Source organism: Sorex araneus, chromosome 11 (genome assembly GCF_027595985.1).
Source record: "Sorex araneus isolate mSorAra2 chromosome 11, mSorAra2.pri, whole genome shotgun sequence".
Lineage (NCBI taxonomy): Eukaryota > Metazoa > Chordata > Mammalia > Eulipotyphla > Soricidae > Sorex > Sorex araneus.
This window is the reverse complement of record NC_073312.1, coordinates 8,749,516-8,765,805: the sequence shown is the minus strand read 5'-3', so window position 1 is coordinate 8,765,805 and position 16,290 is coordinate 8,749,516. Positions and strand designations below refer to the sequence as shown.

Sequence of the window (16,290 nt, the reverse complement as noted above, 5' to 3'; positions counted from 1 at the left end):
ACAGCCTTGTTCAAGGCCACTCTCCACAAGCTTGGTTGAGCCTCACACATGAAGAAACTGGCAGAGGAACCCATGTGTGTGGGACCTGGGGCCGAGATCTCTAAGCCTGCTCAGATCGGGACTGGGCCTCTTCCACCCAGATCCCCCATTTTCCAGTAGCTAGGCAGTCACACCCAGGGACTGCTCTCCACCCACCCGCGCTATGTAATCCCACCAACGGCCAACATCCAGAGACTATAAAACAACGGCCAACATCCAGACATCATACAGCCTAGTTCTGTCAGAGAACCTGGCAAGCTACCAAGAGTTTCCTGCATGGGAGAGCCTGGCAAACTCCCCGTGGCGTATTCATATGCAAAAAACAGTAACAATGATGGATCCCATTCCCCCAACACTGAAGAGCCTTCAATGAGGCACCATTGGGAAAGACAAGTAAAGAGAGGCTGCTAAAATCTCAGGAGTAGGACGAATGGAGCCTGTTCGAGCAACTCAACGATCAACGGGATGACAGTGACAGTGACAGTGAATAGTAGCTGAGGGTATAATTGAAGTCTAACCCAGCTCTGTCAAAACCATTCTACAAATAAAATAGCAAATAGCAAGTAGCACAAGCTGCCAAATTCTGCATTCTGACATGGCAATAAAGCTTTCTTATTGATAACTTTATTGATAACTTTTTCAATAGACTAAACTCTCCTGAATACAATACAGAGTAGCAGAATGAATGAGAAAACAAAACCTAATCTGCTGCTTCTTACAGAAGATACACTTAAGCTCCCATGATAAACAAAGGCTCAGAGTAAATGGCTGGGAAACAATCATCCAGGCTAATGGCAGATTAGCTTGAGAAATTATTAAATAGAATGGCAAATTAATCCCAGAGGAAGTAGAGGCAGGAGATAATAAAAATTAGTGTGGATATCAATGACACAGGAAACAATAAAATATGAAGGGTCAATGAGAACCGGAGCTGGTTCTTCTAAAGAATAAAAAAAAAAAATGACAAACCTTTAACTAGACTCATAAAGAAAAAAGAAAACACAAAGATGAGAGGGGAGGAATTACAACAGACACCTCGGAAATACGAAAGACCATAGAGGTTACTATAAGCAATTCTATGCTACCCAGTTTGAGAGCTTAACAGGAATGAATTAATTCAAACTCATACAAACTTCCAAGACTCATACAAACTCCCAAGACTGAACCAGGAGAAAATAGAAAACCTGAACAAACCAAAGACTGATCATGAGTAAGGAAAAAGGAAACTGAAATAGTAATTAAAAATCTCAAGAACAGAATTCCTGGACCAGATGGGTTCACCAGTGGTTTTATCAAAGCTTCTTTTAAGTGTCCATAATGCTCATGCTCTTCCAAAATACCAAGAAATAGAAATAATTCCTACTAGACTCTATGAAGCCAATGTTATCCTAATACCCAAAGCAGACAGTATATATTTGTTTTGGGCCACACCTGGCAGTGGTCAGGAGTTATTCCTGGCTCTGTATTCAGGGATCACCCTGACTGTGCTTGGGAGATCAAATGGGATGCTGGGATTGAACCCAGATTGGCTGTGGGCAAGACAAACGCTCTGACAAACGCCCTTTTACTATCATTCCGATCCCAGACAGAAATATTAGTAAAAAGTGAAATTACCGGCCAATATCCTTAATGGACATCGATTCAAAGATCCTCAACAAAATCACATCAAACTGAATCCAATAATATATCAGAAGGATTATATACCATGATCATTTGGATTTCATCCCAGGGATGTAAAGGTTGGTCAATATATGCAAATCAATTAATGTAAAACACCATTATCAACATAATGTAGAAGGCTTTTGACACCATCTAACTTCCACTCATGGTAAGATCCCTCAAAAAATATACGGATAGAAGGAACATACTTCAAGATAGTAGTGGCCATCTACAACAAACCCACAGCCGGTATCACACTCAAGGGTGAAAAACTGAAACCTTCTAAGAGATCAGGCATGAGGCCAGGATAGCCACTTTCACCACTTTTATTCAATGCAGTTTTGGAAGTCTTTGCTATAGCAATCAGACAAAAATATCTAAGGGATTAAAATTGGAAATGAAGTTGTTAAACTATCACTATTTCCAGATGGCATAATGGAAACCCTAAAGACTCTACTGAAAGAAACAAAAAACCAACAAGACGAGAGCAGAATATAAAACACATAAAACTCTGTAGCATTTCTGTATGCAAATAATGAACTAGCAGAAATAAATTAAAAAGCAATTCCTTTCCAAAAAGCATCCCAAAACATCAAATTAACTAGTAATCAACAGAGGAGGTGAAAACTATAAATCACTACTCAAAGAAATAGAAAATGAAACCAGGAAATGGAAAAATATTCCGAGTTCAAGGATTGAAAGACCATGTTGTCAAAATGACCTTCCAACCCCAGCTATGACTGAATGCAACTCCTATTAAGTTCCAATGACATTCTTTGATGTACCAAGCTTGGACCACGTGAGGTAAGGGGACTGAACCCAGGCTGGCCCCGTGCAAGGCAAGTACATTACCTACCGTAGGATTATCTAGCCCCCAAAACACTTCTTTAAAACTTTTTAAATACGTTTTATTTCTCCTTTGATACTTCATACATATTTATTTGTCACTAGCATATTTTCCATTTCATTACTAAGTGTGATCCAAATAGGTGTCTGATATTATTTTGTTCAACATTTGGCTTCAATCAGGACTGATCTTTCTTGATGACCAATGGGTCGTGTCGCCCTAATTCCTCTTTTGTTAAATAATCACGTACTGAGTTCCATTGAGTATTACATATTCTATTCTACATAAGCATTATATAATCTATTTTAAATCTCTGGATCGTGTTTTATTCCTTGGCAAAATGTTGTTTTTGTTTCGGTTTTGAGCTCGATGGACTGACACAGAACACGTGCCGTGGAGAGCAGTTCCCGTTTCTGTTCAGTTCTCGACCCTGCGTTGGGACACTCTGATTCTCACCTCTGCTTTTGTGACTTAGGGGTCCCGCAAGATCTGGGCATAGTTCAGACATAATACTTGCTATGACCTTCTCGGGACCACTGCTTCCTAGCTGTCTACTGACGCACTAGCTGCAATTCTCGGTGGCTCCGGCCATCCAAACTCTCTCAATCTTCAAAAGCAGGGTTTGGTCGTCAGGTTTTCCACTGGGGTTTGAGACACTCCATGTGCCGAATGCGTCCTGACCCCAGGCCAGAAACTGAAATGGAAAACTCACCCTGCCCCACTTTCTCTTTTAAGTCTTGAAATCCTTCCAAAATCTGCCTGCATTTCTGTACACTCCAATGACATCAGATAGCTGGAGTTGCTAGTTTTGTTTTTTGTTTATGTTCTGTGCAATGTATAGTTCTTCTATTAGAATGGTAATACAATATAAACTTATTTGATCACAAAAGTGTCACTCAAATACAAATTCCTTATGAGAACACATGGAACATAAAATTCGACTCCTATCTTCCTCAAATTTTGTTCCATTCTTCCATATGCTCACAACTCATAACCATGCTGATCTCCGATTCAAGCATTCCAAACTTGTTCACCTTGAGGATCTTTTGTTTTTTATTTTTTCTGCCTGAGATTTTGATCCTAACTCTTCACTGACATTGTTGCTGATTTTCATAATCATTTTTATTTTAAAAAAAAGAAAACAGTATTTTAAAATTTTACAATTAAATAAGCTCTAAGAATTTAAGAGGTACTATGGTGCTTACAAAACTAAGAAAAAAGGGGGAACTCTGGTGAAGTATGTGGTGTTGGACAGTTGTATGCATAAAGCCCTATCATTAACAGTATTTTAAATCACACTGTCTGAAATTAAAGAAGTGTTCTTTAAGAAAGTCTTAAAAAGAAAATATCCTCCTATAAGTTCAGCAAACCCTAATTCTATTGGTCAAATTTCTAGACGTGAGGGCAGAACAAGTCTAACTCATATTACAGACTTTTCAATTCACACTTAGAGAACTGTTACTGTTCCGTTTTGTTTGGGGGCACCCTCCTGGCAGGAGACCAACCTGGTCGATCCCCAGAACTGCCAGGAGTGATCCCTGCGCTCAGAGCCAGGAGTAGGCCCAGAACACAGCTGGGTGTGGCCCCCCGACAAACACAAACCAAAACAGAGGCCAGAAGGGAAAGGACACGCCTCAGGCACTAAATTCATATGACAAAAGTTAAGAGATGAGAGAATACAAAAAACGTTCAAGGAAGTGAAAAATTAGTATAGAGAAACAGAGGAAAACAGCAGGCTGAAATAAACAGGAGTCCTAATGAAACACCTCCTCAGTTCCACTAAGAACTGCAGGATTTACTCCAACAGGAATGATAACCAGATTGAGGTTCAGAAACAGTTACCATCTGAAATCCAAGAATAAGCTAGAGGTGTTAAAACTAGAGGCAGAGCGAAGGGTAAGATAAGCGTTTCGGCGAACACTTGAGATGATGGCGGCCTGACTGACAAGCATCCAGAAGCGGGCACGCAGGAACAGAGGAAGGAGGACTTGGTAATAACAGGATGGAGAAACTCAGGGAAAGGTGAAGTCAAGAATTAGTGAGCAGATCACTCAGAATAAGCACGGGGCGTGGCTAGAGGTTTGTAAAAGCACTTGCCCTGGGGCTGGAGCGATAGCACAGCGGGTAGGGCGGTCACCTTGCACTCGGCCAACCCGGGTTCGATTCCCAGCATCCCATATGGGGGTCCCCCAGCACTGCCAGGAGTAATTCCTGAGTGCAGAGCCAGGAGTAACCCCTGTGCATCGCCGGGTGTGACCCAAAAAGCAAAAAGAAAAAGAAAAAAAAGAAGAAAAAAGGCCCTTGCCCTGAATGTGGATGACCCGGGTTCAATCCCTGGCACCTCTTCTGGTCCCTCAAGCACCACCAGGAGTGATCCCTAAGCAGAGTCAGGAGAAAGCTCTGAGCACCTCTGGGTGTGCTCCAAAAACAAACATACAGGAAAAAAAAAAAAAAGGCACCGATCTTGGATCTCATCTACAACTTCTACACAATAGAGAATGAAATGAACGAAAGGCACTAAAATGTTTCAATAAATATTTTGTATTTAGTGGCAAAAAAATGAAGAAAATAATTTAGACTAACAGGAGGAAAACCTTTTGTTTCACTACGATCAAGCCTGGCCCAAGCCGTGCTGGTTTTTTTTTAAGCCACTGGTGCAGCCGACCACTGCGGATAAACAAGACTGAGGAGCCGAGGAAGAACGCCAACGTGCAAACCATGCCCCAGCACTAATTCAAAACGGGATTATTTCAGAATGCCGAACATTCTGCCAGCCTGGTGCTGACTAACTTTTCTCCACATTGTGCTATTTCTACACCAGAACGAGAATGTGATCTGGCCCTGGCAGAGAGACAGCACCCGACCTTCAAGCCTGGGAACTCTTCCGAGGTGGGAGGGACGGAGTGGGGATTAAAAGGCTTGTTTCTTTAAACAGACTATTTTCCACAACTTGCCCCAGATTTTAATGTTGAGATGATGGTCATCTATAAAAGGGTGAGCAAGAAAATGCTGACTCCGCTGTTTATATTAATAAATGTTAAATTCGTTGGCAAATCACTTCAAATATAGTTAAAACAAGTCCCATAGAAACTTCAAATATATCTGTATTTACACGCTGGAGCAACAGATAGTACAGCGAGCAGGGCACCTGCCTTTCAGTCAACCCGGGTTCAATCCCCAAGTACAGGGCTAGGACCAAGCCCTGGACACTGCTGGGTGTAGCTCCAAAACAAAAAATACACATATATGTGTGTGCATTTACATTATAAATATCAGCAAATACTTAAGTTATGCAAAAAAAAAAGGATAAAAAGAATGTCAATATTGGAATCAAGGAGATCAGTTCAACTTTGGAGTAATTCCAATCTACAAATTTCTTCAATGTGTACCAAGTTTTTAATTAACAATCTATTTCAAAGATCAGAGGGGTTGGTATTCATGTAGAATTTATACATATATATTACAATAAAAGTAACAAGCCCCCAAATGTATACTATAGAGGCTAAAGCCAAGCAGTTGGAAAATCCTAGGGCGCAAAACTCAAAACAGCCCGTCTTTACCTGCAGCTCCTTTGAGACTCTCTGTAAGTGACTGGTTATCTTTTTAATCAGATCACTGTACATCTGTTCCGAGTGCTGCTGGCATACACATTTATACACACAACTGTGGAAAACAACAACAAAAAAATCCAAGTTAACGATGAAGTGCTTCAATTCAGCCTAAAGTGAAAGGATACTTTTGATAAATCACAGATAATTTAAGCCAAAAATAAATGACCAATCACAACCTGGTCAGTCAGGTCTAGTCACAACTTCTAAATAAAAATGTACCCTGCCTCGATACTCAGGTACAGGAGATATTCCTACAGCTGCAAATGATCTTTCTATGCACTCTAGCACACATTTTATTGAGAGTCAACGACGTGAAAATGGGTGATAATGAGTCTATAAACTGGCTTCTAAATCAGCTTCTTTCTCACGCTTTCATTTTAACTAGTGACAAAATAGGGAAGAGACTGACAATCAGCACAAAGTTTCTGCAAGTTTACAACAGAACATCTGTGTGCACTGCCTGTGTGGGAAAACCCAACAGCCACTGGCTCCTCTTGTCACTGGGCTGAGCTCACAGGCCACTCCAGTCCTTCTCTGCTGCTTACCGTGACCAGGAGCTGGAAAAAAATACCCAAAGACTGTATGTGCCCTTGACTGAGGATGTAGGTTAGTGGTAGGGCATGTGCTTCTCAAGAAAGAGGCCCTCAGCTCAGTGATACCACCAACATACACAGCAAAACGACCATCACCAAGAGGTTAAGCTAGGAGCTCAACTCAAAGACCAAATATATTTGTTACTGCACCAGCGTCATCAGTTCATTCTTACCCCTTACACATCTCCACAATTTCTATTTTATGTCCAGCGGGACGGCAGGCTGGGCTGGGAGAAGGGCTCAGCAAGTGGCATTAACTCTATCCTGTTAGGAAAACCAATTCTAAAGCAAAAGGGGCAAGACAAACCTCTAATCATACAAATAGTTTATATTCTCATGCAGATTTCCTGTCATAACTTAAGTTTCCATGAGCCTCAGCATAGCCCAGGGAAGTGGAACCTTGACTTACCTGTATATCTGCTCGTAGGAGATGGGGATATAGTCACCGGGACTCTGGGTTAAAAGCTGATCTATGGCACCATCCAATTTTGGCCAGTATGTGCTCTTATAATCTTCAATAGTTATAACATTCATCACTGAAAGTAAAAAATTTAAATGATCATTATTATACGTCACATGTAAACACAAATCAGCGATTTTTTTACTCTGATTTACTCCATTTGCTATGATTTTATTTAAATTGATACTCTTACCTAAATATAACTCTATTATCCAATTTCCAATTCGGGAAGGGTTTTGATTTTTGGGGGCCACGCTTGGCTGTCTCGGGGCTTAGTCCTGGCTCTGTCACTGCTGGCAGGGCCAGGAAGTCATGTGGAAGTCATGTGGGACGCTGGGGATCAAACAGTTACATGCAAGGCGAACACCCTACCGACGGTACTATTCCTCTGGCCCCCAATTTCTAATTTTTTTTAAGGCTCAGATATTTTAATTAGTTATTATGATTTTAAAAGTTGGTGGGGGCTGGGGTCTAAGTCAAAGGGGTCCAGTATATTCCTTAGTGAGGCCAGAAGTCCAATACCTGGTACCACACTGCCCCTTCCTAATCTCCACACCCCTCAACCTCCTGACTTCATGAACTGAGTGGCCCAGGACCCCCAAGCAACACTGGGTGCCCCCAAAAGGTGATCAGAGTGATCCTGTCTCCATCTCGAACAAGCACACGAAAGCAGCAAGGACCAGTGGGTTCCCTTCCCGGATCCAGGGCCTCTCAGAACAGATAGTGATGCTTGAAAATGGACTGTCGAGGACATGACAAAATGACCAGAGTAAGATTCTGAGAAACTCGGAGCCCTGAGAAGCAACGTTCGCAGACGCTAATGGGAAAATCAGTGTAAGGAAAGGAGTGAGGGGATTCGAGCCCAAAAGCTAGCGTGAGGAGGTGCCTGGACACAGGCCCACAGCCCAGACACTCCCACTCAACCCTGGGACCCACTCCCCACCTTCCACACCTGGGAGACTTGCCCCCCTCACCCCCCTCCCCCCCGACTGAGAAAGCATTGATGGATAACACAAGGTTACACAACCTCGAAACCCAGGCTACCAACTGCTTCACAACAACAAAGTACTAACACTACAAAGAACTACCCAAGGCACCCCAAAAAAGTCTTAGGAACAACCCTGTGGCAGGAAATAGGAGCTAGCAACTGAACTGGATTATTTCCCTATTTACCAGAAATGGGGAATAGAGGGTTGACCCCCCCCACCCTAACCACACAGCTAATTACTGGCAGATTTGCCAGCAAAATCTTCACCTGGCACCTTTCTTTCACATCACTGATACCCAAGCCTTACTGCTCCAGGCCCGAGATGTTCTCACATGTCACACCCAGAGCACGTTGGCTCCGTCTCTTCGGTGGCACGAAGGGCTGACTCCTGGCCCAGTGGCACCGGGACTGGCCCAGGGATCCTGCGCTCCCGAGCTCAGGCCCCAGCCCGCTCTCCTGACACAGCCCCGGCACCGGCACCAGCCTCTGGCAATACCACGGCTAGCTGTGCGCAAGCACCACGGCGAAACAATGAGCACTGCAGCCATGATGCCGAAATCCCGGCAAGCACGTGTGGGGACACTCCCAGCCCCGGCGAGCACAGCCCCCAGAAAACACACAGCGCGATGAAGTGGCCCCCAGGACACATGCCAGCCTGCAGCCCAAGTCTTGAGTGGCCACGGGCTACTGAGGCACGAGCAGACTCCAGTCACCACGACAGCATGAGGGGGAGAGAAAGAAAGGGAAAATAAGCTTTTAATTCAGTTAAAATGATAAAAAATAAAGGAAAACATTACTGACGCACCTGGAGTAATACTAAGCCCATTTTGCTAAGTGAAATGATCGATGTGAAAGGGTGTCTCCCGTGACATCAACACGGCGAAACTACGGGGCAACACCAGATCACGGGGGCTGGCCAGTCCCCCCACACACACACCTGCCCCCCGAGAGCGATGGTGCCCTGGAGGATGGGGGGAAGGGGTGCAGGGGAGCACTCTGTCTGTGCACTTAGAGCAGATTCCCAGCAAAGTGGGGAGGCGCTGAGTAATATTTTTCTGAAAAGCGGGGTGATAGGCCGAATAATTTGGGAACCCCTGAGCTAGAAGGCCAAAGAAGTGTCCAGCAGCAGAACGGGAGAATTCTAAGGTCATGAACTGCCATTTATGGAACTGGAATATTACATAGACCACGCAAGGCTTTTGCCATAGGAAAAAAGAAACTGCAAACCACAGAGAGTCAGTATACAGTGTTTTATAAGGGAAGCTGGTTTTTTAGGCCACACCCAACATGCTCCTGGGCTACTCCCGGCTCCGTGCTCGGTGGGGGGGGGAGGAGGGCCTCCTTCATGGTGGTGCTCGGAACTTCACACGGTGCAGGGATGGAAGCTGCGCCTCCCACGTGGAAAGCAAGCACTCAGCCCTTTGAGTTATCTCTCTGATTCAAAAACTCTTTGAAAATCTGGAATGCGGTGATAAAGAACGCAGCCTCTGGCCAGTGGCTCTAGTGCACAAATGGATCACAAACCAAACACGAAAACTTTCATATGTGCTTACACACGCCCACACGCACACAGACAGACATACACACGTGGCCAGGGTCCCAAAGGGCCGATGCGCCATTGTAAAAAACTTGGCTTTTCCTTGAGGGCATCTACACAGCGATAAGCAGAGAAGTGACATAAGCTAGAAGGGACATAAGCAAATGCCTGGCCTCGTTCTAGCAGCTGAGAGTGAACCAACAGGAGGAGGCTGGGAGCCGACGGGGCCGGGAGAGGGGCGGCAAGGGCCACAGCAGATTTTGAGGACACTGCACAGGGAGCGCCAGCCAGACGTGTGCCGGTTGTTAGACCCCTTTAATGTGAGACTTTAAAGGGGTCTTGGTGACAGCACAGCCTGGGGCCTGAGCACCAAAGGATGGAGTTACCATTTTACAAAGAAGAGGAAAATGCCAGAAGAGCTACATTTGGTGTGTCAGAGACCGTTGGGGCCCCACCCATTTACTCGGTCCACACAGGCTACTGTCTACACCTACTGTAGCTTACTGAAGGGTTTTTTCTCTGGAAATCTGAGCTGCTTTCCCTGAAGGTGGGGCCCTGGAGGTGATGGCGAGTAAGAATCCAACAGCAGCTCCCCAGAGTCTCCCTCACTCAGACGCCGAGGCTCCCCGGGCTGGTGCACCCAGGGCCCAGGGCCCCCGGTGGACGCCTGGCCACTGGCGTCTGTGACCCCCGCTTCATCGCACAGGCCACTCCCTGCAGAGGCCTCACGGCCTCATCCCCCTGCAATGAGAAGACTTGGCAAAGACTGGAGATTTGTTTAAGGCATCCATCAAAAGCAGAAACGCGGTGTCATAAGCCATTAAACAGAAAGCAATACAGAAATAAATGCAACGTTATTAAATCCGAGCTAGATCCCGCTGCCAGGATGAGACTGGCAGGAACCGAAAGTGTAACACCCCGAGCCTGAAATGCCACCTTCCTGCTTTCCGAAGGCTTAAAATAAACGAAGTTCATTTTTAAAAAAGAAAAGAACTGGATGAGAATCACTTTTTCACTAAAAAAAAAAAAGTCACCTTCACTAGGTGACTGAAACCCCTTATCACGAAACTACATCACAAGCCTTTTCGACACCATGCTCAGAAAAAGGCAACACAAAACCCCTCCAATACCAGGCAAGAACTAAGGGGCTGACCCACAGGCTGCTGAAGTACTCGGCTGAGAAGCCACACCCGGGGCTGGAGGCTGGAAGCTTCTCAGGGCCCGGCCGCCACCGCAACAAACCAGCAACAAACCAGCAACTCAGACAGGAGGGGGAAGAAGCCAAGATCCCCAGTTCAGCGGCATCTCCTGAGCAAGTCACTGGAAAGTCACTAGGAAATTCACTGCTAGTATTTTTTGCGCTTATTTTTATTATAGTTTCAGGAACACGGGTACACAGTGTTCAAGGTCATGCCTCTGGCATACACATAACTGCACCTTCACCTTCAGCTTCACGGAAATGCCCTGGAATCCCCTCCAACATGCCAGAGGCACTTCACCTTTCCCCTCAAAGGCTTGCTAACCTCGGTGTTATGGGCTCAGTCATCACTTGGTACTGTCTAGTCCCGTTTGTTTTCTCTGTCCACCATGGATGAGTCAGATGAGCTGGTATTAGTCCTCTGCCTTTGGACTTCTTCCACTTAACAAGCCATCTTCTGGGGTCATTCAAGATTTCATCTTAGAGCCATGTAATATCCCATCATGTATGTATACACCACTGGAGCACTGGAGTCCCGTTGTTCATTGATTTGATCGAGCGGGCACCAGTAACGTCTCCATTGTGAGACTTGTTACTGTTTTTGGCATATCGAATACGCCACGGGGAACTTGCCAGGCTCTACCATGCGGGTGGGATACTCTCGGTAGCTTGCCGGGCTCTCCGAGAGGAATGAAGGAATCGAACCCGATCGGCCGAGTACAAGGCAAGTGCCCTCCCCGCTGTGCTATCGCTCCAGTCCACACCACAATTCCTTTTATTCGTCACTAGACATCTCTATATCCTGGTTGTTTCTGTTTTCTTGGCACTGCAATGAAATAGGTGTGCATACATATTTCTGAGCTAATGTATATTTGTTGTTGGGATTGATGCCAAGAAGTGAAATAAGAAGATCATCTCTTTTCTATCATTCTATTTTCACTCCTGTGAGACATCTTTCTGTTTCCCGTAGAGGCTGAACCAGACAACAGTCTCAACAACAGCAGAGGGGGGTTCCATTCACCACATCTGTTGTTTACAGTCTTGACATACGCCATTCTCACTGCTGGAAAATACTGTCTCACTGTCATTTTGATTTGTATTTCCCCGATAAGATACGATAGACACTTTTGCATACGCCTGTTTTCCTCCTGTATTTCTTCTACAAGGAAGTATCTGTTCATCTCCTCTACCCATGTTTTGGATAGGGTTGTTCTTCTGTTTTCACTCTTTGAAATTTACATATTACGTACCCTCTCTGTGGGTATACAAATGTTTGGTTGGTTGGGGTACTTTTAGGGGGACACACCCAACAATATTCAGGGGTTACTTCTGGACCAGATGTGATGCCAGGAATCAAACCTGGGTTGGCCGCAGCAAGGCAAATGCCCTGTTTGTTGTACTATCTCTCTGGACCAAGTATACAAGTATTTTATTCTGTTCAGTAGGAAGTCTTTATACTTTAGCCCTATTTTAAAGACCTTTTCTTTGGTCATGCAAAAAAACTGTTTTAGTTTGATGAAGTCTCAATTCGTTTACTTTTGTTTTTTCATTGCCAAGGGAGTTAAATTGTTGAAGACACCACAGACACCCAAATACAGATGCCCACTGTGTTTTCCTCTGCATATTTTATGGACTATGATCCAATCACAAGGTCTTTAAGCCATTTTTAATTAACCTTAGTGTACGGTGTAAGGGGCCCCATTTCATTCCTTGGGATGGGGCCCCGAGGACCTACCAGCAATTCCCAGTCGCTGGGCTGATGACTCCATGCAGAAGAACCCCAGGATGCAGGGGCGCCCAGGCCCCGTCGTGTTGGGGATGACCCGGACTGACCACCCCTGTGGATCTCAAGGGCCTCCAGGACCACACCTGGTAGTGCTCGGGGACCTCCAGAGCCGCCCCTGGCAGTGCTTGGGGGACTAGATATTACTGGGGATGAGACCTTAGTCAGCCCCAGGCAGGGATGCATTGCCTTGAGCCCTCTGCTCTCTCCAATTTCCTTTTTTTTGTTTTAACCTGTGACTATCCAGTCTTTTCAGCATTGCTTTCGAGGATTTCCACCCTAAATTTCATGTACCTACTTCCTTCCTTCACTACTGATTTATCACCAGGGGGTTCTCAGTTCTATTCCATTGATCTGAGTCTGCCTTTATTCCAGTCCCACAGAGCTTTGACTGCTACCACTTAATAGTCCGATTTAGGTTTTTCTTGTTTTGGTGGTGCCTGGAATCAAACCCAGGACCTCACACATGGAACAGAAGTATTCTAATGCTTATCCAAGTCCCAGCCCCTTCATGGCATAAGTCATGGAATGTAGTGCCCCCCACCTTCATTTTTTTCTCAGAATTACATGGCTATTCAGGAAGTTTTGAGATTCCATATTTCAGTAGCACTTAAGTTCTGTGAGGCTTTAGAAGCCACTGGCATTTCAATGTGGATTGCCCTGAATCTGCATCACGCACTGAATAGCGTGGTCATTTTGACAACGTTAATTCTTCCAATCCATAAAAATGGATTACTTTCTCCATTTCCTGGCGTTCTATCTCTTTCAGTAACTTACCTCTGATTTTTTTGTTAACTACATCTTTCACATCCTTTGGTGAGTCCCAGGACCCAGGTGTCTCTGGACACTATTTAGAATAGAACGGTCTCTTTCCGGGGTGAAGAGCCCCACCAGTGTCGAGTGGGGGGTAGGAGGCGACTCCTGGCAATACGAAGGCACTGAGCTGGCATTTCGGTGCTAGATGCCTAGGACAGCTCAGGCCCTGCAGTGTGGGGACTTCTGGCGCTACACATGGCCGTGTTTTCTAGTTTTCATATAGAAATGCAACAAATGTCCGTGTACTGACTTTGTAGCCTGCACTTTGTTATAGTGGTTTATTGTTTCTCAGTTTTTTAGTGGAGTCTTCAGAGTCTTATATATATATATATATATATATATATATATATATATATCTGCAAATAATAAGCTTAATTTCTTTTCCACTTAGATGTCTTTTATTTCCTTTTATTCCCTCACTACCACAGCAAAGACTCCCAAAACTATACTGAATAGTAGTGAATAAGGTGACTATCTTTGCCTTAAACCTAAGCTTGAGAGAAAACTTTAATTTTCCACCAGTGAGTTTATGCTGGAGGCTGGCTTGTATAAGGCTGTCACTACACTGAGGTACATTCCTTGTATCCTATGTTGTTAAGGTGTTTTATCCATGGATGGGTGTGGAAACTTGTCAAAGCTTTCTCTACAATTACTGCACGATTTTTATCTCTGCCTTTGTTGATATGGTTTATTACATTAATTGATTTGCATATATTTAACCAACCCTGCATCCCTGGAAATCCACCTCTTGTTGGACTCAGCTCAATAAGCTGCTGAGCATCCTTGCACAGATGTTCATTGGGGATATCAGCCTCAAATTCTTTTCCTCGTCTCGCTCTTCGCTTTTGGTATGTGGGTAATATTGGCTCCACAAATGCTATTAGAAGAACCCCTTTTCTTCAGTATTTTGGGAGAGCTAGGAGTACAGCTAACAATGCTTTGAAGATTTAATAGAACACATTTTGAACACACTATGAATCTGGATCTGGGCTTTTGTTTTTGTGGAATTTTCTAATTGTTGCCTCAATGTCCTTATTCATAAATAATCTGTTCAGGTTTTTCACTTTCTCCTGCTTCAGTCTTGGGAAATTATATAATTTTAAATATTCATACCTTTCTTCTAGATTCTCCAGCAGTGGCATAAGGTTGTTCTTAGTAATCTCTAATGACCTTTTGTATTTCTGAGGAAGTTGCTGCAATCTCTCCCTTTCAACACATGAATGTAGCCAAAGGTGTGTCAATCCCATTTATTCTTTTGAAAAACTCGGCTCCTGGTTTCATTTATCTTATGTAGTCTGCTTACACTGATTTCTGTTCTAATTATTTTAAATTTTTTATTAATGAATCATCATGAAGTACAGTTACAAACTTATGAATTTTCATGTTTGCATTTCAGTTATAAAGTGATCATTTACATCCCTCCACCAGTGCCCATTCTCCTCCACCAATGTTCCCAGTATCCCTCCCAACCCTCACCCTGCCTCTGTGGCAGGACATTCCCTTTTATTCTCTCTCATTTGGGGTGTTGCAGTTTGCAATCGAGGTATTGAGTGGCCATCATGTTCGGTCTATAGTCTACTTTGGGCACACATCTTTCAACCCGAGTGGGTCCTCCCAACATCCTCTACTTGCTGTTCCCTTCTCTCTTTCAGCTGCCTTTTCTCCCAGGAAGGAGGCCAGTTTCCAAGCTGTGGGGCAGACCTCCTGGTTCTTATCTCTACTACTCTTGGGTGTTAGTGTCCTATTCTATTTTTTTTTATTTTTTTTATTTTTATTATTTTTAAGGGTACAGTTACAGATTTATACATTTTTTGTGCTCATGTTTTCCCCATACAAAGTTCAAGAACCCATCCCTTCACCAGTGCCCATTCTCTACCACCAGTAAACCCAGCATCCCTCCCACCCTCCCCAGTCCCGTCTCCCCACCCCCACACACTGCCACTATGGCAGGGTGTTCCCTTTAGTTCTCTCTCTCTGATTAGGTGTTGTGGTTTGCAATAAAGGTGTTGCGTGGCCATTGCGTTCAGTCTCTAGTCTACATTCGGCACACATCACCCTTCCCCCGCATGACCTCCGACCACATTTTACTTGGTGTTCCCTTCTCTAAGTTGCCCAGAATGAGAGATCAGCCTCCAAGCCACGGAGTTCAACCCCCTGGTATATATTTATACTATTCTTGGGTGTTAGTCTCCTAGTCTATTATTCTATATTCCACAGATGAATGCAATCTTTTTATGTCTGTCTCTCTCTTTCTGACTCATTTCACTTTCTAAGCTGATCCACTTATATGCAAACTTCATAACCTCATTTTTTCTAACAGCTGCATAGTATTCCATTGTATAGATGTACCAAAGTTTCTTCAACCAGTCATCTTTTCTAGGGCACTCGGGTTCAATATTTCAACACAAACCTCACCATTATTATTAGGAGCACCCCACTAGAGTCAGACCTGTTGTGAAGAGAAATGACGCAGTAGCGTCCGCGCGGTTTTGTATTTCTGTACTTTAACAACTAAGTCCAAGGAGATTTCTTCCGGATATTCTATCATTGCAAGCTTGTAAACCCCATCTGTGGTTGTCATAATATGGCGGTCCCCACGCCCTTCATCCCCGGGAAGGGACAGGCGAAAGAGAGAAATACCTTTCCCCTCCCGGGCGGGCATGGGGTCACAGCTTAGTTCTCTGGCAGGAAACAATCTGCTATGAGCAGTCCATGTTGTAGTTGGTTCAGCTGGGTCTGGATTCACACGGGTGCAGCTG

The 16,290-nt window shown here is 44.4% G+C and overlaps 1 protein-coding gene across 1 annotated transcript in view; it reads right to left on the bottom strand.

The window, feature by feature from the left end:
• CACUL1 (CDK2 associated cullin domain 1) overlaps positions 1–16,290 on the bottom strand; it is a 78,781-nt gene that overhangs the window by 41,556 nt on the left and 20,935 nt on the right. Inside the window, exons 2-3 of the mRNA XM_004611892.2 lie at positions 7,159–7,285; positions 6,106–6,208 (exon numbers count right to left, since the gene is read on the bottom strand). Coding sequence (XP_004611949.2) covers positions 6,106–6,208; positions 7,159–7,285 — 230 coding nt within the window. The remainder of the gene's footprint in view (positions 1–6,105; positions 6,209–7,158; positions 7,286–16,290) is intronic.